The 25726-nt window shown below is 40.3% G+C and overlaps 1 protein-coding gene across 1 annotated transcript; it reads right to left on the bottom strand.

The window, feature by feature from the left end:
- Positions 1–1169: 1169 nt before the first annotated feature.
- On the bottom strand, positions 1170–14555 carry LOC126484485 (60S ribosomal protein L37). The gene is made up of 4 exons (XM_050108017.1): positions 14413–14555; positions 13911–14046; positions 1364–1448; positions 1170–1264 (listed from the first exon to the last, which is right to left on the bottom strand). Exons 1-4 carry the CDS (start codon positions 14413–14415, stop codon positions 1213–1215), a joined length of 276 nt encoding a protein of 91 aa, XP_049963974.1. The 5' UTR covers positions 14416–14555; the 3' UTR covers positions 1170–1212.
- Positions 14556–25726: the final 11171 nt, after the last annotated feature.

Here is a 25726-nt window from a genome sequence, read left to right as displayed (position 1 = left end):
CTGGTGCACTCTACAGCACCTCCAGTGGCAATATGAGCAGCAGCTGGCACCTCAGTGACAAATCTGGTACAAATCAGGTATTTCAAGGACAGCTCTGAGCCAGATGCACTTTAGCATGCACTCCATTGCCCTCAAACGACTGCCATCTGTGACTTCAGTGGTGTCAAATGAGAGCTCATTTGGGACAGGGTGGAGGTCTGATGTGCTTTCTGATGAAAGCTGTGTGTTAGGTGGAGGCCAGGCGAGTACCTGCAACCAATTTTTCTGTGACCTCAACACAATGGACCCACAACTTGAGTTATGGTCTGGTGTGCAGTTTCATTCTGACAGCAGCAGCACTCTTGGTTATCCCACACACCCTGACTGCACAATCTGACGATTCAACTGGTTGTGCCACAGCATTCATGAACAGTATTCCAGAGGCTATTTTGCAACAAGATAAGGCTCATCCCACATACTGCTGTAACCCAGTATGCTGTGCAGAGTCTCAACATGTTGCCTGGGCCTAATAGATCCGACTCCAATTGAGCACTATTGGAACATCAGACCATTTCCAGTGTCATCCACAAACAGCATTAGCTGTCCCTGAATTGACCAACTAAGTCCAACAGGCATGGAACAGCATCCCACAAACTACCCCAGCACCTGTACAACACAATGCACACACATCTGCATACTTAAATTTAACGTTCTGGTGGTTACATCTATTATTAATGTACCAAAATTTCACATTTGCAATGGCTTATCTCACTCTTACATTAGCCTGTGATCTTGCAATGTTCAACATTTAAATGTATTACCTAGACAACTACACTAATTGTAATTTGGTGTTGCAGTTTTTTCCGTCAGTATATGTTACTAAGCTTATTGTAACATTGATAAATTACTCCAAGTTTAAATTTACTCGTCACACAAAACAGTTGCAGCTTCTTTGCTCGTGAATAATTTGGTCAGGCACTACTACCATTTGAAATAAGCAAATACTGTGTGACAAATGTAAAAGATGCTGTAAGTAAATGCACAGGAAGCTGCACAAAAAGATGGTGGAGAAAGTAACTTTATACACTGAAACTATCAGTTTCCAATTTATCTCACTTCTGAAAAGTGTCAACATTTTCACAAATGATAATATTGGGACTTTAATAATTAGACAGATTGAAAGACAAAGCAAATGTACAAATTAACTTTATTTCAATACTTCATTACATGAACTCAACCTGAAACTTTACGAGGAGCTGGTTTTCCACCTTCACGGAAACCATTCCTGGAAAATAAGACAGAAGTATATAATCACAGCCAGCAATCAATTTTTTTAAATAGCATTTACATAGAAAACTTTGGAAGTGCTAGTTAGGTAATATACCTGAATCTCCTCCGCACAATTTTCAATGTGCGCATCCTGCCAGTGCCAGTAGTCTTCCTGCGTTTAGCTTTCACACTCCAGTTATCTATAAACAATGTCAAGTAATATATGTTTTAGTAGGGTTAAAATTGAATAAAACATTTTCAAAAGAGGTTAAAGAAAGCACTATGGGTAGTCTTTAGAATTTAGTTCAACAGAAATTTACCCAAAAATTACAGTAACGAAATTCACAGATTCGTATGTTATAATTCTATTAGATTAAAATAATGCACAGTAAGAAAATAGTACATAACTACAAAGATACTGGACTAGTTATGTTTTTGATTTCAAGGCAGCTGACTGAACAGTAAAAACTGAAGAGACTTACAGTAACTTTGGTAAAATCTTTGCATTTCCAAAACCAAGCATACAAAGCACCTGAAAGCTAATGATCAATGTGTATCATCAGTTCTGAATGATTGCAGACTTTCTAGTACACTGACTTAAAAAATCACCCGCAGATGCAAAGAAACAATTCAGGAGACAAACTAGCATATAAGACTTGTGGTCTTAGAGTTTGAAGTAACTAACAACTACAGTGTCTTGCAAGAAAAATTACCCTCCACTATTCACAACTAAACCTTGGGCTCTCATACAAGGGAGTAAGGTATGCAGCCATAAAAATTTAAAGCAGTGATATATTAAAAACAATCCTGAAAAAAATTTGGATTCACTGACAAGCATACAGCACAAAATTTTAGACTAGTCCAACTACCAAATATCAATGCCAATTAAATCACCAACATTACTGTATTATCAGGAAAACTTAATATGATACATGCAAAAATTAAATGCCTTAGGTACAACAACTTTGACCCACAGAACATGACAGTAACAGCACACACAGCTACTAAATAAAAAGTGCCAAAATTAGATTACAGTAATGTAGAGCATTTACTACAGTTTGTGATTTCTTATCAGTCACAAACGAAAGGTCACTTTTACATTTCAGCTGAAGCACAATTGTTGAAATGTACCGTTGACATGGGGCACTTCTTTCTCTTCTAAAATTGGGACTGTTCTCTCCTGCAACCTCCACAGACTATATTCACCTTTAGTCCTCAAATTCCAACATTTTGATGTCCATATTTTCACAATCTGACATGGAGGTCTTCCACATATTCTTAGTCTTCTTAATTGCACACAATTTGTTGTGCGTACTGAGATTATGCCATTCCATCTCCCAAAGCTGAAAAACTGCAGCGAAATAATGATCGTAAGTTATTACAGGGATGCCGATCTCCAAAAGCAGTTTCCGTGTAGCTTGTTTGGCCAGGAACTCCTGGATGGCCACTACCAAAGGATGGCAGGGGTAGCACTGGTCAATAGCTTGTGGGCTGCTCGAAGAGTCAGTACAGAGAAGAAACGATTCGCAGGACATGAGCACATGCACTCAAGAGCACGAGAAAATGCTGCCAGCTCTGCAGTGAAAACACTGCAGCCATCTGGCAAGAAGTGCTCTTCAACATGTCCTCCATGAACACAGCAAAGCCAACGTGACCACCAGCCATCAGTGTAAACCACTTCATGGTCTGGTACATGTCAAGAAACAAGAGGAAGTAACAGAAGAGAGTCACAGGGTTAACTGAATCCTTAGGACCATGTGAAAGGTCCAGGCAAAGCTTCTGCTATGTGTACATCCTGGAGGTGTACATGAATGGACCTCGAGTATAGGTGATAAAGGTAAGGACTCCACTCCAGACAGAAGAGATCAAATGCAAACCACAATCTTAAGCCCTGACCTGGCCTCCGATGTGGGAGATGAACTGCCATGGGTGGAAAAAGGAGGCGTTAATTCAGATGCTCAGGAGTACTTTGAAGTGTGCAAAATAACTGGCGAGCAGTTGTGCACGCCTAACCTTCCATGGAGGGACTCCGGCCTCCACGAGGAGGCTCGAGTATAGTGGTCAGCAACTGTGTTTGCATCGGTAGATTAAACACCACTGATGTTTATGTCAGTGACACTTATCGGGGCCTGGTACCCACAAACCCACCTGATCTTCGTCCAGACTTGGGAAGGTGACATATGGCACCCAATGGTCGAGACATACCTCTCCCCAACATATCAGTTTCAGTCTTTAGAAGCTGGCGAACATGGGCACAGTGCCATTTAAAAGCTATTAGGTGCTCTAGGGAAGGGTGTTGCTTATGTTTCTGTAGGGTTCACCGACATTAAATAATGTCCTCAGCAATTTCCGGCAACCACCAAGGTACTGACTTTCACTGGGAGCACCCTGAAGAGCAAGGGATCGTGTTTCCTGCTACAGAAATGATTGTTCTAGTGATCTGCTGAACTACCACATCGATGGTACCATATGGAGGAGGTTCAACGGTGACAGCAGAGGTGAAAGCTTCCCAGTCTGCCTTGATTAAAGCCCATCTTGGCAGATGTCTGGGGAATGGTGCTGGGGGAAAACAGGAAGATGGGAAAGTGGTCAATATCACAAGTCATCGTGGGTTCTCCAGTGGACAGATGGGAAACGTCCTGGGCTGCACTGGCCGAGTAAGTGCCATGAGCCACACTGAAATGTGTGAGGCCCCAGTATTTAAGAGGCAGGCAGAGGTCAAGCTGAGACAGGAGTTTTGACAGCTCTACCTCAGCCAGTAAGCACAGTGCTAACCCACAAGGGGTTATTGTCATTAAAATCTCCCAAAGTAAGAAAGGTTTAGGGAGCTGTTGAATCAGCGTAGCCAATGCATTCAGGGGTACTGCACCACCTAGAGGAAGATATGACAGTTATTTCCTGTGTCATCCTTATCCTGACAGCCACAGCTTCAAGAGTAGTTTGAAAGGACCCAGGTTAACTGCATACTGAGTTCAGGACAAGCTCCACCTGACACTATTATAGATGCTAAGTTCTTGTAATATCCCTATAGCCGCAGAGGACAGGGGTATGCACTGCTGGGAACCAGGTTCCCTGAAGTGCAAGAAAGAAGGTGTAAAGCTTAACAGTTACTGTAGCTCAGCCAGGTGGTGGAAAAACTGCAGCAATTCCACTGGAGGATGAAGTTACCATGCGGTGGGGAAGGCATGAAGCACACAAGGAGGAACATTACACCTCAGGGTCACCTGCTGCCACCAATTGATTATTTATATCCACTCCTATTGCAGATGAGGCAGCAATGAGATTCAGGTCCTCAGGGGACACTGAGATCTTCACCTCATCCACAGGTGCAGAATTGGTAGGAAGTGGTGGTGTTGGGCCACTGGAGGGTCCTTTTCCTTAGCAGCCTTCTTTGCTTGCTTGCCCTCTCACTCCTCTATAGGGGCTCACTGGGAGGACTTCTGTGAAGTAGCTTCAGGCATTGAGGAGCAGCTTTTGACTCCTTTAGCCACTGGCAAGTGTCCACTGTGGCATTAGTGGAGAGCTTGGGAGAGAGGGTCCCAAAGGACCCTTTCCACACGAGAGGAGCCGGTGTAGGCTGTTGCTTCTCCAGCTGGGGAAGAGAGGACCAATGTCCCCTGCATTTGAGGTGGGGGCCTTGCTACCAAATTAGGTACTTTGGGAGCAATGGAAAGATTTTCCCCCTTCCATCAAAGAAAGGGGCAGATATATTCTGGAGGTCCAGAGGACCCACTGTTCATGACACAGGGTGTGATACAACTTGTACTTGTGACCGCAATGGTAATGTAGCTGCAGCATATGTGGATGTCAATCGAATGGGGTGTAATCTGTCCAGGGTCTTGTACTCCACGATTTCCCACTCCTTATGGAATACCATGCAGTCTGGCGAGCTGGGCAAATGCTGCTCTCCACAGTTGATGCAAGTGGGAGGTGGTGCACATGGAGTATCTGGGTGTAGAGGACGTCTGCAGTCTCAAGATGTCACACTGGAAGTGCAGCAGGAAGATGTGCCTGAACTTCTAGCACTTCAAGCACTGCACAGGGTGAGGGACGTGTGGTTTAATGTCACAGCAGTAAACCAGGCACCGGTACCAATCCTGTTAGGTCCCCTGTAAATGCATCAGATGAAATAAACACCCCACCATTCTACATTGGCGTGCAGCTCGTTGTCGGACTGCAAGAGGAGGTCATGATGGAAAATAATCCCTTGGACCATGTTGATACTTATGGGGTGTGATGGAAACAAAAATAAGAGCCAGCAGGTAACAAGTAATGCCTGGGACTGGGCTGGAGATGCTGTCTGAATCAACAATGCACCACTTCTCATCTTTGACAGTGCTGTCACTTCCCCAAACTTATCCTCAAGATGTTCAACAACAATTGAGGTTTCATAGGTAGAAAGTAGTCCCCGTCCATTCTGCTACAGACTAAATACCGAGGCTAATATGGCTCTTCTTTCTGTAGCCCTACATTCCTCTCATGGTGTAGCAAACAATTTAAGAGTCATATCTGTCAGCATTGTACTCAATCTTTCCCTTCTTAGAGACTGCTGGCACCATACAGTCACCAGCAAGAGATGACTGTCCACTTCATTGCGGGGCATCCACCCTGATGCCAACCACTCCGATCAGGGGCTCTCCCCACGCACACCACAGCACAGCAAAGACCACCTGGCATGATGGCCGTTGTCTGGAGTCCTGATGCCCCAGGAAGACAGGCATCTACTACTCTTTGGCATATGTGAGGAGTTTACAGCTCACCACCACAACGAACTGGCTGTTGTGCTGGGTATTGAATGCAGAGGAATCCAATATTGTCATGGGGCAAAAGAGGACAGGAGACAACAGAAGATGACATACTCCAGAAAGTGTCCTCACCCAAATAGTTGAATTACAGGTGGAGATGCAAAGCCAAGACAAGAGGTTCAGGAGATTGAATCTAAGGGCACTATGGATAACTCATGCACCATGTAAGGTACCCTTCCTCATATGGCTCGCACTTCTGTAGAATTTGGAAAGTGGCAGTTCAAACCATAAAATGGGACCTTAACTTACAGGATCAAAAAGTGTGAGACTCCTTTTAGTCACCTCTTATGACAGGCAGGGATACCTCAGGCCTATTCTAACCCCAGGAGCCACAGTGGGAGGGGGTGACACCTGCTGTATGTAATACCTAGGATCATCAGCAACACTGCATATAAAAAAGTTGATCGCCTGGGGACCAACCCTTCTCAGGCTAACAAACTATTACTGTTTCTTCGTCTGTCAAAGCAGAATCATCCATACCACAATAATCTAATTTAGATAAAATCTACTTGCCAACTGGCAGCAGAACACACACAAAGTGAGATTATAATTAGGTAAGCTTTTGGAGCCACTGCCCAATCTCAATCATCCCATGCCTACTGCAACTGTACAAGATGCCTTTACCTCAGCAAGGGAACATGGACTGGGAAGGAAGAGGAGTGAACGGAAAGGACCAGAGAGGGCTACAAAAAGGGGTACATTTCAGGATAGTCACCCAGAACCGTGGGTCAGTGAAGACTTACTGCATGTCAAAATTGACTGTTTTTGTTACACCACAATAATATGTACCAGTTTTAAGTAACATGTCATACTTTACTATTTCCATGGCCTTGGCAGTTTTTTCTCTCATTTCTTGTTTAATACACTTTTGGAAGTTCACACCATATTACCAAAGTCATAAAAACTTCCTTTCTGTTATTCAATGCAATATATTAAATGTTCAGATCTATCCACCAGGTGTAGCCATTAATGTAAAACAGTTTTCTACAGAAGGTTTTGCTTGCTGTATAAAGGATATTTAGATACAGAGGCTCATGAATGGAGGAATAAATCTTATTCCAGTGAATATTAAAAAGGCACAATTTAAAACAATAGTTTTTAATTTGCATATCGCAAAGCAGTATTTAACAGCAAGCTTCACAACAGTGAGGAGCCCATAGCCAGCAACTACCCTACTGCGGAACTTTATTGCTTACGTGCCAGCCAATTAAGGGCATCCAGAATAAGTTTTTCAATGGCAGAATAGAATTTTGGGAAAATAGTCTCCCATTTAGAATTGTGTCTAAAACACTGATATGTACATGGAAGTATTTTCATTTTTTTAATTGCAGCACATTATATGTTTTGCTCCTTGTTCATGAGACACTAAACATGCCTGATAGCCCGTCTTGCCAGAGATAAGATTGAGCACAAGATAGTTAACTTTTCTGTTGGCTACCTTGAAAGAGTTGACAGATTTTTAACAATTTATACAGTTTTCTTTGTGAGTAAGTCCATATCTGGTGAAGTCATGGAGTTTTCATACCTTCCACATGCAAAGAATTACTGTGAAGGTATTTAAAAAGTGTGCATTAACGCAAGATAGTAAAGGGTACTTTGAATTTGTCGTATCGTCTACATCAATATTTGACATCTGCATAGTGCCTAGCCTCTACACTGGTATATGTACACTGATGCTGTCATACCTTAAAGAACTATCTGGAATCTAACAATACAACAAAAATGCTGGGGTTACAAAATTTGAAATACTGTAGCAGATGTTATGGTTTACAATTAAAAGCAGGACCATAGGTACTTTGTTATGTTGTGCAATGAACCTCCCTAGACTACCCTCAAGATCTGACCAACAACACTGCAATAGGATCTGCTGTTTATGTAGCACAGGTAAAAATTAAAAATACTATTGAAACTGTTGTTGAAAATAAAAATATGGGCTTGTCCACAGCTTTCATGTGAGACCAAATATCTCTGAATAGTGTTTTAACAGCTACAAGTGTATACACTGGCAAGGTGATTCACAAGGCAATATTTTCCAAGAATTGCAGATGCAAGGATAAAATGAAAAACATGGTGAGTATAGTAACTATCATCATCATGTGCATCAATGATTAGGAGAATCTTAGCAACCCTCTGTTTGCAGATGCTATGATTTACTGTCTTGTAAAGCCATCAGATGATCAAAACCAACTGCAAAAAGATTTTGCCAAGATATCAGTATAGCACAAAGTGGCAACTGACTAAACGATTAAAGTGCAAAGACATCCATACGAGCACTAACATAGTGTATACGCGGACAAGAAAAAAATTTCCCGGTTAAAATTACACTTTCTCCCGGGTGAAAATACACATTTTCCATGTTACGTGACAGTATACTTTTCCTCTGAACTGTAAAACTTCTCAATCCTTTGAATGGTTACGTTTTATACACCGGCATAGAACTTCCCGGACCTTTAGAAGACCAAACACAGTATCTATATAACGTTTTGGAAACTTCTTTGATGTGAAGCAACATGTACACTGCGTAATTTCGTATTACGAAAGTGTAAATTTAAATTCCACCAAACGCCGCATGTTACTTTCCGAAGCATTGATACTAAGACTGCAATGTGCTTTTGTAGCTAGTCACAGCTTGTCACGTGATCTTGCCAGCTGATGACAGTGGATCTACTAGCATAGGATACGTGATGTAGTCAGCCAATAGCAATATCATTGTTAAGTAGCACGTACACACAAACACAAATAGGAAAAGTTGGTGGTTTTAATTGACGTACACAGCGTTACTACAAGCAAAGCAAAGCTTTCACATATAATGATTTTTTTTGCGCATGTGTTACACTTTAATGTGTCAGTAAAATTTTTAATGAAGATGTCTGATCTGAGCTCTAAATTTTTCTAAATGTACGTCCTCGAAAGACTATTTTTAAATGAGTCAAACGCTCTGTGATGTGATAAATTCATCGTACATTCTCGCACATAATTCTTCTTGCATAAAAGGAAATTTACTTTGAAATTAACACTTTTCAAACAACCATTCGCAATATTTTCCCGTGACCTGTTAGAAATAGGTTCGTTTCGGTAGTTGCCAGAGAGCGCCAGAAACAGGCATCACTGCGCTTGCGCACCTACGATGATGCAGGAAGCCCGTATGTTCGTAGGTATAAAACATTAAAAAATCTTAAACTATGTCATAAAAGAAACAAGACATCAGAGGATACTCCAAGAACATCAGAATTTTGTGAACCATACTAAAATGCGTAATTCGGCTTAAAGTGCACATTCGTATGTCCAGATTCGGATGTAAATTTTCTTGAGTACCGGTACTGTATTATCTCATGTTTGGTTCTTTATTATGGCATAATGCCATACGTGCTAGAAGATGAAAACATGCACTTTTGAAATGCAGCAAACAGCTGAAACTAGCCCATAGTATGGTATTAAAAGCTTCGTTTTAGATAAATTGACTGCCCCAGCGGAAAAGATTGATAAAAGCCAAATTTCCTTAGCAAATCGACAAAAATAACTTCATTGCTCTGCAAGGCGATTAATGCTCGACTGTCAGAAAGGTGGTGATGAAACCTGAAACTAATACCTTCCGTAATTATGCGAACATATTTTAATTCATTTGATAATTCCCGGCCATAGATATCCGTTTTGCTTTCATTTAATGTGAGAACAATAAATGAAGAGGAAACAGCAAAATCACTAAATGTAAACATGGGTCACGTGGAGACTCCCCACTACAACTCAACTTCTCTGTCGATCAGCCCCAGATCTCCAACATTTCCAAACCGGGGCAATATTAGATAGTGGCACCTAACCACACGTCTGTAGCCAGATGCAGGAGAAGGTACTACTCATACGCGACTCAACTGCACACGCACAAGAGCCTGCCCGCAACTGCTCAAATACAGTAAACAGTTGTGACGTCACGCTCATCGGAGGCAATTTGTTGTTAGGAAGCATTGCATAGTCTTCCCAAAGCCTTTGTCTTACTTTGCAGTCGTGAACGCTTGCATGAGCACTATGTTTTATTATTGTATATGGCATATTTCCTTTGAGACTAAAGTTTTATTTTGTTTTTCTTGTCTCGTTCACATTTTGTTGCTTCAGTATTATTCTGCAGTAGCGGGATACAGTAATATCCTTTGTTAGAGTATTGGTTCTTACACATCAAAATCACAAAAATTTAACTGAAAACTAAAACAATGAAAAATTCCCGGAATTCCGAAAAATTTCCGGGTTTTTCCCAGATCTCCCAGGTCGTATACACCCTGACTAAATATTTGATACACAATACTCTCATAAAACCCAACTAAATACTTAGAGATTACAATTACAAATTGGAACAGTCACAGACAATGCTGTGGGGAAAGCAAACCATAGGCTGTGATTTATTGGCAGAAAACACATCTGCTAAAGATACTGCCTACACTGCTCTTTTCCATCCTCTTCTGGAGCATTGCTATGCATTGTGGGACCCACATCAGATAGGATTTACAAAGTACATCGAAAAAGTTCAAAGAAGGGCAGCTAATTTTATATTATTGTGAAGGAAGTGTGAATGGCAATAATTAAAACACTTTTTCACTGCGGCAGGACCTTATCATGAAACGTCAATCACCAACTTTCTACTCTGTTTTGAAAACAAAATGATAAAAGAAATCACAGCTCACACAGAAATATTAAAGTATTAGTTTTTCCCTACGCACTCTTCATGAGAAGAACAGTAGGTAAAAGTAGTAATGATGCAGATCCAAAATATTAACAGTACTTGACAATGGGTCAATATTGCTTTGCAACATTATACCTAGATATTTAGTCGACATGTCTCTCAAGCAGCACACTAATGCATTCTTAAGTTATGGGTTTGCTTTTCCCATTCACCCACATTAACTCACATTTCCTAAATTTAGATCTAGCTGCCATTCAACACAGGCTACAAATTTCATTTGTCATCATATAATCTTACAGTCACTCAACAATGACACCTTCCCATCCACCACAGCATCAACAGCAAATGAAGGCACTGCTGCTTACCCTGACCACTGAATCATCTACCACCCATCTGCTTTGACCCATAACATCACAAATATGGCGGAAAACGACCATACACCACAACTCCAATATGGCGCCTATGACGTCATTACGTAAAAATGATAAAACACGATAATAAATCGAAAAACCAACACACACACACACACACACACACACACACACACACACACACACACACACACACACACACACACACACACAAAAAACCACAAACAAAAAAACAACCAAAAGAAAGACCCAACACACCCCCAACCAAATCTCCACAAAATATAATACCAATAAACACAAACCAAACACAAAATAAAAAATCTCAATCACACACTACAACCCCACAAAAACTGCAACAAAATAGATCCTCCACAACTAAATCACAAACACTCCCCCCCCCCCACACAAACAGTACCAACTACTAAACCACCCCCCTCCAATCTGCAGCCACCCACCCACCCAAACCACCATAACCAACCACCCTCAGCCTGTGCATCTTACTAACAGCCCTTCAAAAACCCGGAAAAATCCCTCAGGGACGCTCTTCTGCCAACAGTACTCATCTAAATGAGACTGAAGGTTGGAAGAGTGCCTCTTCCCCCTCCCAAGAACTGACTTAATGGCCCCCCCACATCCCCTCTATAGTATTCGTATAAGCCCCCCGTCTCAATATTTAAACTCTAAACTACGGTTAACAACTAAATAATTTTACCCCCTATCACCCAAGCCCCTATAAGAAAAAGCATCAAACTGCAGTGGAACCCGGTTCTTTAAACTTCTCAATTAACCCCACTAATTCCACGTTAGACCGCTCCTCCACAACCCTGAAAACACATTCTGAACACCTACCCCCCCCCCCCCCCCAAGAGACCAACCACAGACTTACCCCTGCCATACTTTTCCTGAACTGCAACTCATCCACCTCCACAACCCCAGACCCACCCAGCTTATCCCTGTACTTAAACTCTGAACATACTTCACGAAAAAACCAAAATTGGTCAAGCATGTTACTCACTCATGCCAGTCTCATGCATGCAAAAACTTTAAAAGGATCTATAAAAGTAGTACGTCAACAACACAATCTCACGCATGCCCAACCTAGACTTCTTGAACCAGGAACCGCAACATGTGGAGCGCCACAGGTTATCCCTACGGCACCACCACATACAACCGCCACTGGTACGAGACGCCGGAACTTTTGCCACTCATTTCCTTCCGACAGACAGCACACTTTACCTCCTCCACAATCTACCCAAAAAGCTGTAGAAATTTGATCAGCTCCAACTAAGTCGCACCCATCATAGCATGGAGTCTCACAATCGGTCATGTCCATACCTAACAAGACCAACAAATTTTTACTCACATTAACATATGACGTACAGCGAACAGCACTACAGGAACTTTCACACAAAACCACTAAATCATTAACTCACTGAAACCAATTCCGCTCTAAACACGGCCAAAACCCGAACCAGCCACTATAATCATTAAGACCAAACTGAACCCATTACACCACAGAACACCAAACCCCTAAACACACCACCAGAGGGCGCCATGAACCGCAACACAATGACACCTACAAACAGCACACTCACAAACTCCACGCCATCAAGACATCACACCACAACAGCCCTATGTCACGGATCAAAGCCGACAGGTGGCATCAGACGCTTTGGCCGACCACATTTATGTATATTTAAAATATCAGACCAACGACACTTCCCTGGGGCACCCCTGACACTACCCTTGTATCTAATGAACACTCACCAAGGACAACATACTGGGTTCTGTTACTAAAGAAGTCCAAGCCACTAATGTCTGGGAACCTATACTGTATGCTTGCACCTTCTGAAACTGTCAGCAGTGTGGCATCAAGTCAAATGCTTTATGGAAGCCTAGGCATCTGGAATCTGCCCGCTGTCTTTCATCTATGGGTTGTACGATCTCTTTGAGACAATAACAGGCAGAGTTTTGCCTGAATAATGTTTCCAAAAAAGTGCTGATTTGTGGACAAAAGCTTCACCATCTCAAAGAAATTTATATCGAACTGAGAATATGTTCAAGGATTCTACAGCAAATTGATGGTGTGTAATTTTGCAGCTGCATTCTTTTATCTTTCTTATACATAGGAATCACTTGCACTTTTTTCCATTCAGATGGGACTGTGGTAGATGAGATGACAAAAGCAAGCTAATTAAAGGGCCAATGCTGTACAGTAGTCTTTGTAAAACAATTAGATTTCATAAAAACCTAGCAACTAATCAGCTTTCAACTCTTGTTTCTCTCCACCATGTATGCTTATTACTACATTCTCCATACAACAGTCTGTGACGATGGAATGATTCGTTTGTATAATTCTGTAGGAACGGTTTCTTGAAGTCTCGCCAATACAAGAGGATTAAATTCATTATATAGGCCTACTCGAAAGAGCCTCAATGCAAGTACAACACTATCCTAGATTAAATTGAACATTCATTTGGTGCATTCTCACAGTTGTTATACAAATTCCGTTACATCTTCCTGTATTTCGTATGTTTTGTTGCTTGTTTGACAATGACCTAAGTCTAAACTAGCCTACAACAAACAATTTTACAGTCCATCACAATTTTCTTTAAAGAGAAATCTGTCTTTCGTGAATACACAACACTGATAATGTCCTTTACCTACTGAAGCTACTTGTTAAGACTTCATCAGTACCAATATTTGCTAACAAATCTTGGTTAGTAAGACAAACGAGTCAATTTAACATCTGGGGCATCCTACTACGGATAGTATATTAGACAACATATGATTAATATTTCAAAATAAACTTACAACTCCTGAGTTTCCGGCTTGGATATCCACACTGAGCACATTTAGACTTCTGAATGTGGTATGACGATCGACCACATCGTCTGCAAAGCGTATGAGTCTTGTTACGCCTTTTACCAAAACTGGATGTTCCCTTCGTCTGCAAACAAAATACGAATTAAGATTCCATAACAACTTACAACAGTTTACGCTGGTGAAAAAGTCAAATCAGCATCAACAAAGAATCATGCAAGCTATCAGACAAATAATTAGCAATTAGTAGTGTTCTCGGTTCAAACACAATCTATGAGTAAAATACAGGTGAACATCCCCGTTAGAGCAGTTTTCTACAAACTCCCACCATTTGGCGACCACGCGTACAACCATGTGCAATTGGATTTCACTTATTTTCAATCCATGACAGTAGCGGTACTCCAAGAACTTAAATACAGACATTGATACCAAAAGTAGTATTTGCAGTAAACTTAATTATCAAAATTACGTTTAACAACACAGTTTTACTCACCATGCTTACATATGCCTCACTCAAACGGAAGAACTAGCCACCACCGAAAGAAAACGGAAATGACAAGTCAAAGTATACTATGCAACAAACCCAAAGAGTTTTAATAACAAGAAATGAAGTATGAAGATCTATGGCACAGTCTAGCATAACAGTTGCAACACTTCACCTCGATTTTGTTGCCTACTGCACCAGCAGCGTGCCAAGAAACGAGTAAATTGAACTGTTGAGATCGGCATGAACGTGAAACCGAATAGTATTTGTGAATTTTGGTTTGTACAATGGCTTTTTACAAATGGGAGCGTAGCGGAGCGCAATAGACTGCAGCAACAAGAAGAAGAGGATAACACACATGTCTTTTTTTAGGTTTCCTGAGCCGTATATACCATCATGGTACTAAACTGTATCGTCAGGGTCCGCTTGCAAACTACATATATATTAATTATTAATGTTTCGTTTTAGGAGCAGTAAATGACTAGTGAATAGCAGACGAGAATATCTTACGAAAAAAGACACTGTTCACCTTTGAGTTTTGTCCACTACACGCGAACAGTTCATGAATATAGACGACCTAATAAACTCGTGTCGAATGCACTTAACCACATTGTTTGACATTCCAAATAAGCCACCTCAACTGACGATGAAGAGGAAATTGCCACAATGGTTCGACTATCCTTCTAAAGCTGTAAAACACTCCTACGGCACAGAAGCAGCCAGATCAACTCTATATATATCAGTGCCAGATTCATCTGAATCGTCAACACCGATCTCCTTTGACGATCACGTGGTACAATTAAATGCAGTTATTCGTGTCTAGAAAAAGTATGTGGTTTATCAGAATGTGCAGATCGCTAGACTTCGTCCAAAACTGTTATCGGGCAAGGGAAGTGCCTATCATTTTAAGTACAGACAGTAACAGAAACTGTATCAGAAGGATCAAGTAGAGGAGGACAATCAAATTTTGAAGACTATAGGATCCCGATATTTAAAAAAAGATGCCCCAGACGTATTGCTAAACCAGATTAGCCTGCCATCTGCAAGATGGAAAGACGAAACTAAGCTGTTTCCTCTAAATTTATTGTATTACAGCACTCAGGCATACAGGTTTTGCCAGAATGTTTTATGTTTCCATCAATGTGTACATTACAGAGGTATGTGGAAGGCATATAAATAGAATGTGGGATAAGTGACAATATGTTCCAGCTTTTAGAGCAGAAGGTTCAGCATTTCTCTGATACTGGTAAAATAGTGCATGTGTCATTGGATGAAAAGTCTCTAATGGAAAATTTAACATTTGATAGCACTTCTGACTGTGTTATTGGTTCTGAGGACTTGGGGTTTACACCCACAGTATATATTCTCCCACTATTTGGCAGTTGCTTGTCCCACTTAGAATAATACAAAGACGAAGGTTGTACTTGTACCGAGCGAGGTGGCGCAGTGGTTAGCACACTGGACTCGCATTCGGGAGGACGACGGTTCAATCCCGCGTCCGCCCATCCTGATTTAGGTTTTCTGTGATTTCCCTAAATCTCTCCAGGTGAATGCCGGGATGGTTCCTTTGAAAGGGCACAGCCGACTTCCTTCCCTAATCCCATGAGACCGATGACCTCGCTGTCTGGTCTCCTCCCCCAAAACAACCCAAACCCAACGTTGTACTTGTGGCAACAGGCGACAATGACTGAAACACAGTAGGCCTATGGAACGACAAGTGGGGCGTTGACCCGTTTTGCATGTGTTTCTAATGTGTGAATCTATGTGTTTATATTCTGTTGATATCAAGGTGGTAAGCTGAAGTCCTAGCCAAAATTACGTGATTCTTCACGAATGTGTTGTAACTTCCACTGGATTAATGATTTTTATCCGTACCTGCGCATATTTTAGAATCATTTTTAGAAACACGTATGTCTTTCTGCTATTATGCAAACTCTTGGACGCAAAAACATAATTTAAATATTGCGTAAATCACGTAGTAAAGGAATGAAAACAAACATTGTGCATATGGCGCATCTTGAGTTCTACTTTCTCGCCGTTGGGAGCGCTAGTATCGCTCCAGCTATCAAACGGTAGCAACTTTTACAACGGTGAGTGTCGCAACTGTTATGTTAGACTGTCAACTATGGAAACTTTCTAATTGAACTGAGACGACAAATGAAGAAAGTTGTAATTTATGTCCAATCTCTGTTTCCGATCTCAGTGATTGGGACGAACCGGAAATTACAAGAATGTGCCCCAAAGATGATCCTACATACTAATATAGTTTCATTTAAATATAACGTATGTATGTGAATATGTTGCCAACATGTGCAGTATGAAGTCCAATTCACACAGGCCCTCAATGGACAATCACGACACATCAACCTTTCTCGGGAAGAAAATTTTAACAGTGTAGTTGTCTGCTAATATTGGAAGTCAATGCCAATTCACACTAGTCGTCACGTGACGCCATGTCAAATTACTCCACAACACATTTCAAATGGCAGCATTGTGGAGATGGGCTAAACTGCGACCTTCCGATATCAGTCATTTCTGTGACTGCTACTTTTTGGTAACTGCGATTTGCCGCTTTCAAGAATCGTAGTTAACGGATTCATAACTTGTATCCCTCCGATATTTATACGACTTCTGGCATTTTTGCTACTCCTGCGATTTACGCAATCTCTGACTTACGCGACTTCTGTGATTAATGCCACTTCTACACTTCATGTGATTATCACCATAGATGTTACACTGCCATTAGTCGCAAGTAAGAAGTGAACTGCCTCAATGCAACGTAGAAATATATTGTCGACTCTAAAGGCTATTATTTGTGAGGGTCTAATGTAACGTTTCAGTAAAAAAGTTACCTCAAATGGTGTTATTAATATTTCCAACAATTCTTCCTCAGTTGTTACATGATATGCGAAAGATATGCTTGCACACAGACAAAATTTCATCTTACCAAAACAATCAGTCTTAAGTATGTTTTACCTGTGTTATTTCTTTGGCTTTAGATTAAATTAATGGAACAATTATGAAAATATTAATAGTATGATGTTGAGAATCATAACACAAATTATCACACCTTATTATAGGAGCTCATGTTTAAAATACGGACTCTTAACCTCGTTGTTACCTTCACAAGTATATGAACCACATTATCAATCACTCGATGTAGCGATAATTCAAAAATATCAGTGACAGCAGAACTGGAAAAGTAGCCACAGGATCTTTACACCATCTCTGTTAGCAGTAAGGCTAGTTTCTAAGTTTGTGAATGAATGTAGGGGCGAGCTGTGAAAACTCACGCCACTCAAGTGCTTTCATTACCAGAAGTATTAGCAGTTGTATAATGTGAATTATATTGCTAGTAATTGGTAGCAATATAAAAGTTTAATAATCCTCATGATTTTCGAGATGCAGTTCCCATTTCGATTACTGGTTGCTCTATGTATCCACCCACATCAAGAAGAGATAATCAAGAAGATTCAAAATGAATCTTGAAGAATTCACATCGTAAAAGAGCTATAATTGATAACATAAGTATGCAACATGAGTATTGGTACAGTGTGTCATTGAAGTCATTATGCGAGTTGAAATGGATGATCAATAAATGTAAGCTATACTGTGAGAAAATTCCGTTCTCACCTTTCATCCAATACCCCAAAATTTTCTGCCATGTATTTAATAATAAAGAGTTGCTAGAGTATGATACTGATTTTCCTATCCCTCCCACAATGAATGCTGGTTGAGATGACAGACTGAACTGTCGTGTAGCCCAAGGTATAGGTTATGTTGGGAAATTGTGTGTTTTATGATTGATGATGAGCAAGTGAAAACAGTGGAAAACACTGTTCTTACAGTTGCAAGTTGACATTGTGAATAGTACTAATACAATTTTTTTTTAAATTCAGATAAAAGTTTAACTTTGTATTGTACTGTCGGAAAAAATATCCATCTTGTGAATATAGCTGCTAAAGATGTGGCAAAAGTTACATAGTGGACACCAGATTGCATTTTTAGTAGTTTATGCACGATATATATGTGTAATACGCATCAAAACACATATCAGAGACTTATCTATCATGTGTTTTTGAAATTACCATGCACTTTTAGCTTTTAAACTCGAGAATTTGTTCATATTTGTCACGAAAATTCCAGGATACGCTTTAGGTCTGTCTATTAGCACAACCTTTATTTGGCCTTCATATTCCTTGGCGGCATCAATTCTCAACTGAGTATAAAATTTTTCACAGAGCAAAGTAGCTTTTTGGTTCATTTCTACGGCCATAAGCATGTAATCTATCCATATCGTGAGAGACAAGGTTCTCAGGACGAAGTACAGACGTATGACGGATCGCATACGACATCTAATGTTAACTGCCCTTTTTAGTTGCTACTTGCTACTTCTAGCTGCTATTTGTCACGGAAATTGCAGTTAAGACTCGATAACGTGTCACAAAAAACAGTAGTATGAACTTAGGCCGTCAGATGGCACACAGTCTTGAATGTTAACTGCGCTTTTTAGTTGCTACTCGCGATTTCTACTTGCGATTTGTCACTGAAATCGCAGCTAGACAAGAGGTTCAGAGGAATAAATACGAAATTGTGGCAACAGATGGCACACGGTGTTGAATATTACTGCGTTTTTTAGTTTTTACTTGCGACTTCTACTTGAGACTTATTGTTAGCAGAGTAATTTGCGGGCGGTTTCTGATTGGAACAATTTATTAATATATTAAGCAAGCTACATGAATTACACACATAAAGTTCAATACACAGAATAAAATAAATCATAGCATCTGTAGTTACTTCTAGCAACACAAAAGATATTCCCACACCAGGGAGGCATAGATTCCAAAATCCCACACCCCCACTAGAATTGTGCCTGCTAAAAAGATACACAAACACAACCGAAAAATTACTTTCTCAGTCCAAAATATATGCCAGTCGTAATATATGCCAGAATTTAGTCTGAAGATATGTGCTCCACAGTAATTTGTGCTGACTCTGTTTTTTCCCTTATGAAGTGGTGTCTTGTATCTATATGTTTGGTTCGACTCTTATAGCCACTAGTCTTAGACATGTCAGCTGCTGCCTCGTTGTTACAGAATAGTTTGACAGGGTCTTTTTTGGGGTCTGGTGATATTTCATTGCATAGCCTTTGAAGTCATAGAGCCTCCTGCCATGCTGAGGTCAGAGCCATATATTCTACCTCAGTTGCAGATAAAGCCTCTGTTGGCTGTTTCTTATACTGCCAAGATATCACTGCTCCTTGAGATTTAGAGAGATATCCTGTTGTTGACTTTCTGTCTTCAGAAACTCCGGTCCAATCTTCATCACAGTAACCTACTATATAGCAGTCCTCTGGCTTAGAAAACAAAAGTTTTTATCCTTAGTACCTTTTAGATATCTGAAGATTCTTTTGACTGCTTGCCAGTGCGGTATGCCTGGATTATTACAAAAACGGCTAACAATTCCTATCGAAAAGGCTAGGTCCAGCCTTGTTCCTTATTGAACATACATTTAAACTCCCTACTGCTTCATGATAGGATATGTTAGTCATAGCTTCTTGCTCTTGTTCTGATTATGGCCACATATCATGTGTGAGCACCTGATTGCTATCCAGTGGTGAACATATTGGGTTACACTCTTTCATATTAAATTTGTTGAGAATTTGTTCCACGTAGTGTGTCTGTTCCATCCACAAATAACCTTTTTTGCGGTTCCTAGTAATTCGGATGCCTAAACAGTTTGTGACTTCACCAATATCTTTCAGCTTAAATTTTTCTCTGAGTTTGTTTTTAAAAGCATCTCTGTCTTGTGAATTGTTACTAAAAATGAGCATATCCTCCATATAACCAGCAACTATTAAAATGTCTGAACCTTGATTTTTATTATAAACACAAGGATCAGCTGTTGACGATTTGAAGTTTAAATTCAATACTGTACCATCTAATTTCAAGTTCCAGTAATAACCACCTTGCTTCAATCCATACTACCTTTTTCAGTCTTTTTACACCATTATCTTTCACTGTCTTTGTAACTGGATCTATTTCTGGAACTTTCACATAAATCTCTTCATGTATGTCACCTTGTAAAAAAGCTGTTACAACATCTAAGTGATCCATGTCAAGATCATATTTAGTAGCCATAGCAAATAAATACCTTAATGAGTTATATCTTATGACTCACGCATATGTTTCATCGTAGCCCAGGCCTTGCTTCTGAGCACAACCTTTTATCATTAGCCATGCTTTATAACATACAATGAAACCTTTTATATCTTTATTTCTTTTAAATACCCATTTTGTTTTTAATGGCTTTTTACCTGAAGGTAAATCAGCAGACTCCCATGTGTGGTTCACTTTATGAGATTTTAACTCGTCTTGTTCTGCATTCAGTCAGTTTTCAGCGTTGTCTGACATCATTGCTTCTTCTAATGTCAAAGGATCGGAGTCAGTTGACTGTTTAGACTGATAAGTTACAAAGTCATGCAGTTTCTTTGGCTTTGGAATCCTCGATGACCTTCGTATTTGCTGCAGCTGCTCATTATCATTAACTGGATCGTCTGGACTTGTTTCGTCATCACTGCTAGTACACTTTGAACTACTACTTGATGTTAAACTCTCAGGTTCAGGTTCAATTTCTTCTAATTCAGTTTTAGTTACTTCATCTTGCTTCTTCTCTGTCAGTGGGAGAAACAGTCGACTTGGTTCCTTTGACTCAGTTCTCTCCCAACACTGTTTCGAAGTATCTTCAGCAAAAATAACATCTCTAGTTTTTATGATTCTCTGACAATTAGGTTCAAAAAGTCTGTATGCTTTTGAATCTTCACAGTATCCTACCAATTATACGCTCAACACTTTTTTCACCTATTTTCGTCTGTTGGCTCTTGGGATGTGAGCATATGCCTTACTTCCAAATATTGTAAGATGCTAAAGATTCGGGTTCTTGTTTGTCCAAGTTTCCTATGAGTTTTTGTTCTTTAGTGCGTTAGCCAGGGACCTGTTAATTACATAAACTGCAGTGGAGACTGCTTCTACCCAGAATTTATTTGGCAAATTTGCTTCAAAGAGCAGGCACCTTGCTACTATTGTACGACTGTAACGCTCAGCCACTCAGTTTTGTTCTGGTGTATATGGCGCTGTAGTCTGATGTCGGATTCCTTCCTTTCTGAGAAATGTTATAAGATTATCATTCACATATTCTGTGCCATTATCGGTGTGTAGAGTGCAGATCCTTTTTCCAGTTTGCCTTTCTACTGGAATTTTGAAGCCTCGTTTCAATTGTGCTACTTGATGATGAGGAAAAATACAAATACTTTTCTGTAATAATCATCAATTAGAGTAAGGAAGTATTTGGGTCCTCCAATGGATTTAGTTTGCATCGGCCCAAAAAAATCTGAGTGAACTAGCTCGAGAATTTCTGTGGCTCTTGCGCTAGATCGTGGAAAAGGAAGTCTTCTTTGTTTTCCCTCTAAGAAAATTGCACAGGAAGTATTTATTGTTCCCTTACATGAAATTCCACTAGCCAGGTCATTACAGAGTGCATCCATAGCTTCAGAATGCAGACCTAGTCTTTTATGCCACCAGTCTGCACTATTTGCCTGCAATACGGATTTTGCTTCAAAATGTCCGACCATGTGGTTGGTCTGGTCGGTACATTCTGTTTGCTAATGACGCACTAGCAACCTTTCCCTACTATTTTACTTACATACAGTAGATTTGTGCGCACATAGAGAATATCCTCTCCTTTGATTCTAGCTTTCTTGTTACGAATGAGGACATCTACAAATGAAGATCCTATACCTTTTACGGGTAAGTTTTCATTATTTGCTATTAAAACCTGCAAGCCTGTCAGTGCTTCAACATTACTTTCATTACAAAGATATTTAGACATGTGCGCTGATGTGCCTGAGTCTTTGTACCATTCTCTCTGTGTATCTTTACCTGCAGCTACTGTTGTGAGAAACGTTCAGTAGCTGGCTGTCTTGGCCGGTTTTCTTCTTGCTGAGACAGTTTTTATCCAGGTGCCTGTACTTGTAGCAGTTATAGAACCTGGTACCTTTTTTGAATATTACACCGCCCTTTTTCTTGTTGACTCGAAGAGTAGCATCGCTAATCGATTGTTTATTACAAGCTTCATCGTTTATTTCTTGCAGTAATTTACTTTTATGGAGTCTATGTTTGAATTTTCTAAGCTTATAAGCCCCCCATGAACCATGGACCTTGCCGTTGGTGTGGAGGCTTGTGTGCCTCAGCTATACAGATGGCCATACCGTACGTGCAACCACAATGGAGGGGTATCCGTTGAGAGGCCAGACAAACGTGTGGTTCCTGAAGAGGGGCAGCAGCCTTTTCAGTAGTTGCAGGGGCAACAGTCTGGATGATTGACTGATCTGGCCTTGTAACAGTAACCAAAACGGCCTTGCTGTTCTGGTACATGAACGGCTGAAAGCAAGGGGAAACTACAGCCGAAATTTTTCCCAAAGGCATGCAGCTTTACTGTATGAATAAATGATGATGACGTCCTCTTGGGTAAAATATTCCAGAGGTGAAATAGTCCCCCATTCGGATCTCCGGGAGGGTACTACTCAAGAGGACGTCGTTATCAGAAGAAAGAAAACTGGTGTTCTATGGATCGGAGCATGGAATGTCAGATCCCTTAATTGGGCAGGTACATTAGAAAATTTAAAAAGGGAAATGGATAGGTTAAAGTTAGATATAGTGGGAATTAGTGAAGTTCGGTGGCAGGAGGAACAAGACTTTTGGTCAGGTGAATACAGGGTTACAAATACAAAATCAAATAGGGGTAATACAGGAGTAGGTTTAATTATGAATAAAAAAATAGGAGTGCGGGTAAGCTACTACAAACAGCATAGTGAACGCATTATTGTGGCCAAGATAGACACAAAGCCCATGCCTACTTCAGTAGTACAAGTGTATATGCCAACTAGCTCTGCAGATGATGAAGAAATTGATGAAATGTATAATGAGATAAAAGAAATTATTCAGGTAGTGAAGGGAGACGAAAATTTAATAGTCATGGGTGACTGGAATTCGTCAGTAGGAAAATGGAGAGAAGGAAACATAGTAGGTGAATATGGATTGGGGGAGAGAAATAAAAGAGGAAGCCATCTGGTAGAAATTTGCACAGAGCATAACTTAATCATAGCTAACACTTGGTTCAAGAATCATAAAAGAAGGTTGTATACATGGAAGAATCCTGGAGTTACTAAAAGGTATCAGATAGATTATATAAAGGTAAGACAGAGATTTAGGAACCAGGTTTTAAATTGTAAGACATTTCCAGGGGCAGATGTGGACTCTGACCACAATCTATTGGTTATGAACTGTAGATTAAAACTGAAGAAACTACAAAAAGGTGCTAATTTAAAGAGATGGGACCTACATAAACTGACTAAACCAGAGGTTGTAGAGAGTTTTAGGGAGAGCATAAAGGAACAATTGACAGGAATGGGGGAAAGAAATACAGTAGAAGAAGAATGGGTAGCTCTGGGGGATGAAGTAGTGAAGGCAGCAGACGATCAAGTAGGTAAAAAGACGAGGGCTAATAGAAATCCTTGGGTAACGGAACAAATATTGAATTTAATTGATGAAAGGAGAAAATATAAAAATGCAGTAAATGAAGCAGGCAGAAAGGAATACAAACGTCTCAAAAATGAGATCGACAGGAAGTGCAAAATGGCTAAGCAGGGATGGCTAGAGGACAAATGTAAGGATGTAGAGGCTTATATCACTAGGGGTAAGATAGATACTGCCTACGGGAAAATTAAAGAGACCTTTGGAGGAAAGAGAACCTCTTGTATGAATATCAAGAGCTCAGATGGAAACCCAGTTCTAAGCAAAGAAGGGAAAGCAGAAAGGTGGAAGGAGTATATAGAGGGTCTATACAAGGGCAACGTCCCTGAGGACAATAATATGGAAATGGAAGAGGATGTAGATGAAGATGAAATGGGAGATATGATACTACGTAAAGAGTTTAACAGAGCACTGAAAGACCTGAGTCGAAACAAGGCCCCCGGTGTAGACAACATTCCATTAGAACTACTGACAGCCTTGGGAGAGCCAGTTCTGACAAAAGTCTACCATCTGGTGAGTAAGATGTATGAGACAGGCGAAACACCCTCAGACTTCAAGAAGAATATAACAATTCCAATCCCAAAGAAAGCAGGTGTTGACAGATGTGAAAATTACCGAACTATCGTTTAATAAGTCACAGCTGCAAAATACTAACGCGAATTCTTTACAGACAAATGAAAAAACTGATAGAAGCAGACCTCGGGTAAGATCAGTTTGGATTCCGTAGAAATGTTGGAACACGTGAGGCAATACTAACATTACGACTTATCTTAGAAGAAAGATTAAGAAAAGGCAAACCTACGTTTCTAGCATTTGTAGACTTAGAGAAAGCTTTTGACAATGTTAACTGGAATACTCTCTTTCAAATTCTAAAGGTGGCAGGGGTAGAATACAGGGAGCGAAAGGCTATTTACAATTTGTACAGAAACCAGATGGCAGTTATAAGAGTCGAGGGGCATGAAAGGGAAGCAGTGGTTGGAAAGGGGGTGAGACAGGGCTGTAGCCTCTCCTCGATGTTATTCAATATGTATATTGAGCAAGCAGTAAAGGAAATAATAGAAAAATTCGGAGTAGGTATTAAAATTCATGGAGAAGAAATAAAAACTTTGAGGTTCGCCGATGACATTGTAATTCTGTCAGAGACAGCAAAGGGCTTGGGAGAGCAGTTGAACGGAATGGACAGTATCTTGAAAGGAGGATATAAGATGAACATCAACAAAAGCAAAACGAGGATATTGGAATGTAGTCAAATTAAATCGGTTGATGCTGAGGGAATTAGATTAGGAAATGAGGCACTTAAAGTAGTAAAGGAGTTTTGCTATTTAGGGAGTAAAATAACTGATGATGGTCGAAGTAGAGAGGATATAAAATGTAGACTGGCAATGGCAAGGAAAGCGTTTCTGAAGAAGAGAAATTTGTTAACATCGAGTATAGATTTAAATGTTAGGAAGTCGTTTCTGAAAGTATTTGTATGGAGTGTAGCCATGTATGGAAGTGAAACATGGACGATAAATAGTTTGGACAAGAAGAGAATAGAAGCTTTCGAAATGTGGTGCTACAGAAGAATACTGAAGATTAGGTGGGTAGATCACATAACTAATGAGGAGGTATTGAATAGAAATGGGGAAATGAGGAGTTTGTGGCACAACTTGACAAAAAGAAGGGACCGGTTGGTAGGACATGTTTTGAAGCATCAAGGGATCACAAATTTAGCATTGGAGGGCAGCATGGAG

This window comes from Schistocerca serialis, chromosome 6 (assembly GCF_023864345.2).
Source record: "Schistocerca serialis cubense isolate TAMUIC-IGC-003099 chromosome 6, iqSchSeri2.2, whole genome shotgun sequence".
Lineage (NCBI taxonomy): Eukaryota > Metazoa > Arthropoda > Insecta > Orthoptera > Acrididae > Schistocerca > Schistocerca serialis.
The sequence above is the reverse complement of the archived record's forward strand: the minus strand, read 5'-3'. Positions and strand labels throughout refer to the sequence as shown.

Coding starts and splice junctions, on each gene's coding strand:
- LOC126484485 (XM_050108017.1), bottom strand. Junction 1,449..13,910: donor AAGCCGGAAACTCAGGAGTT/GTAAGTTTATTT, acceptor CATTGTTTATAG/ATAACTGGAGTGTGAAAGCT. Junction 1,265..1,363: donor ATTGTGCGGAGGAGATTCAG/GTATATTACCTA, acceptor CTTATTTTCCAG/GAATGGTTTCCGTGAAGGTG.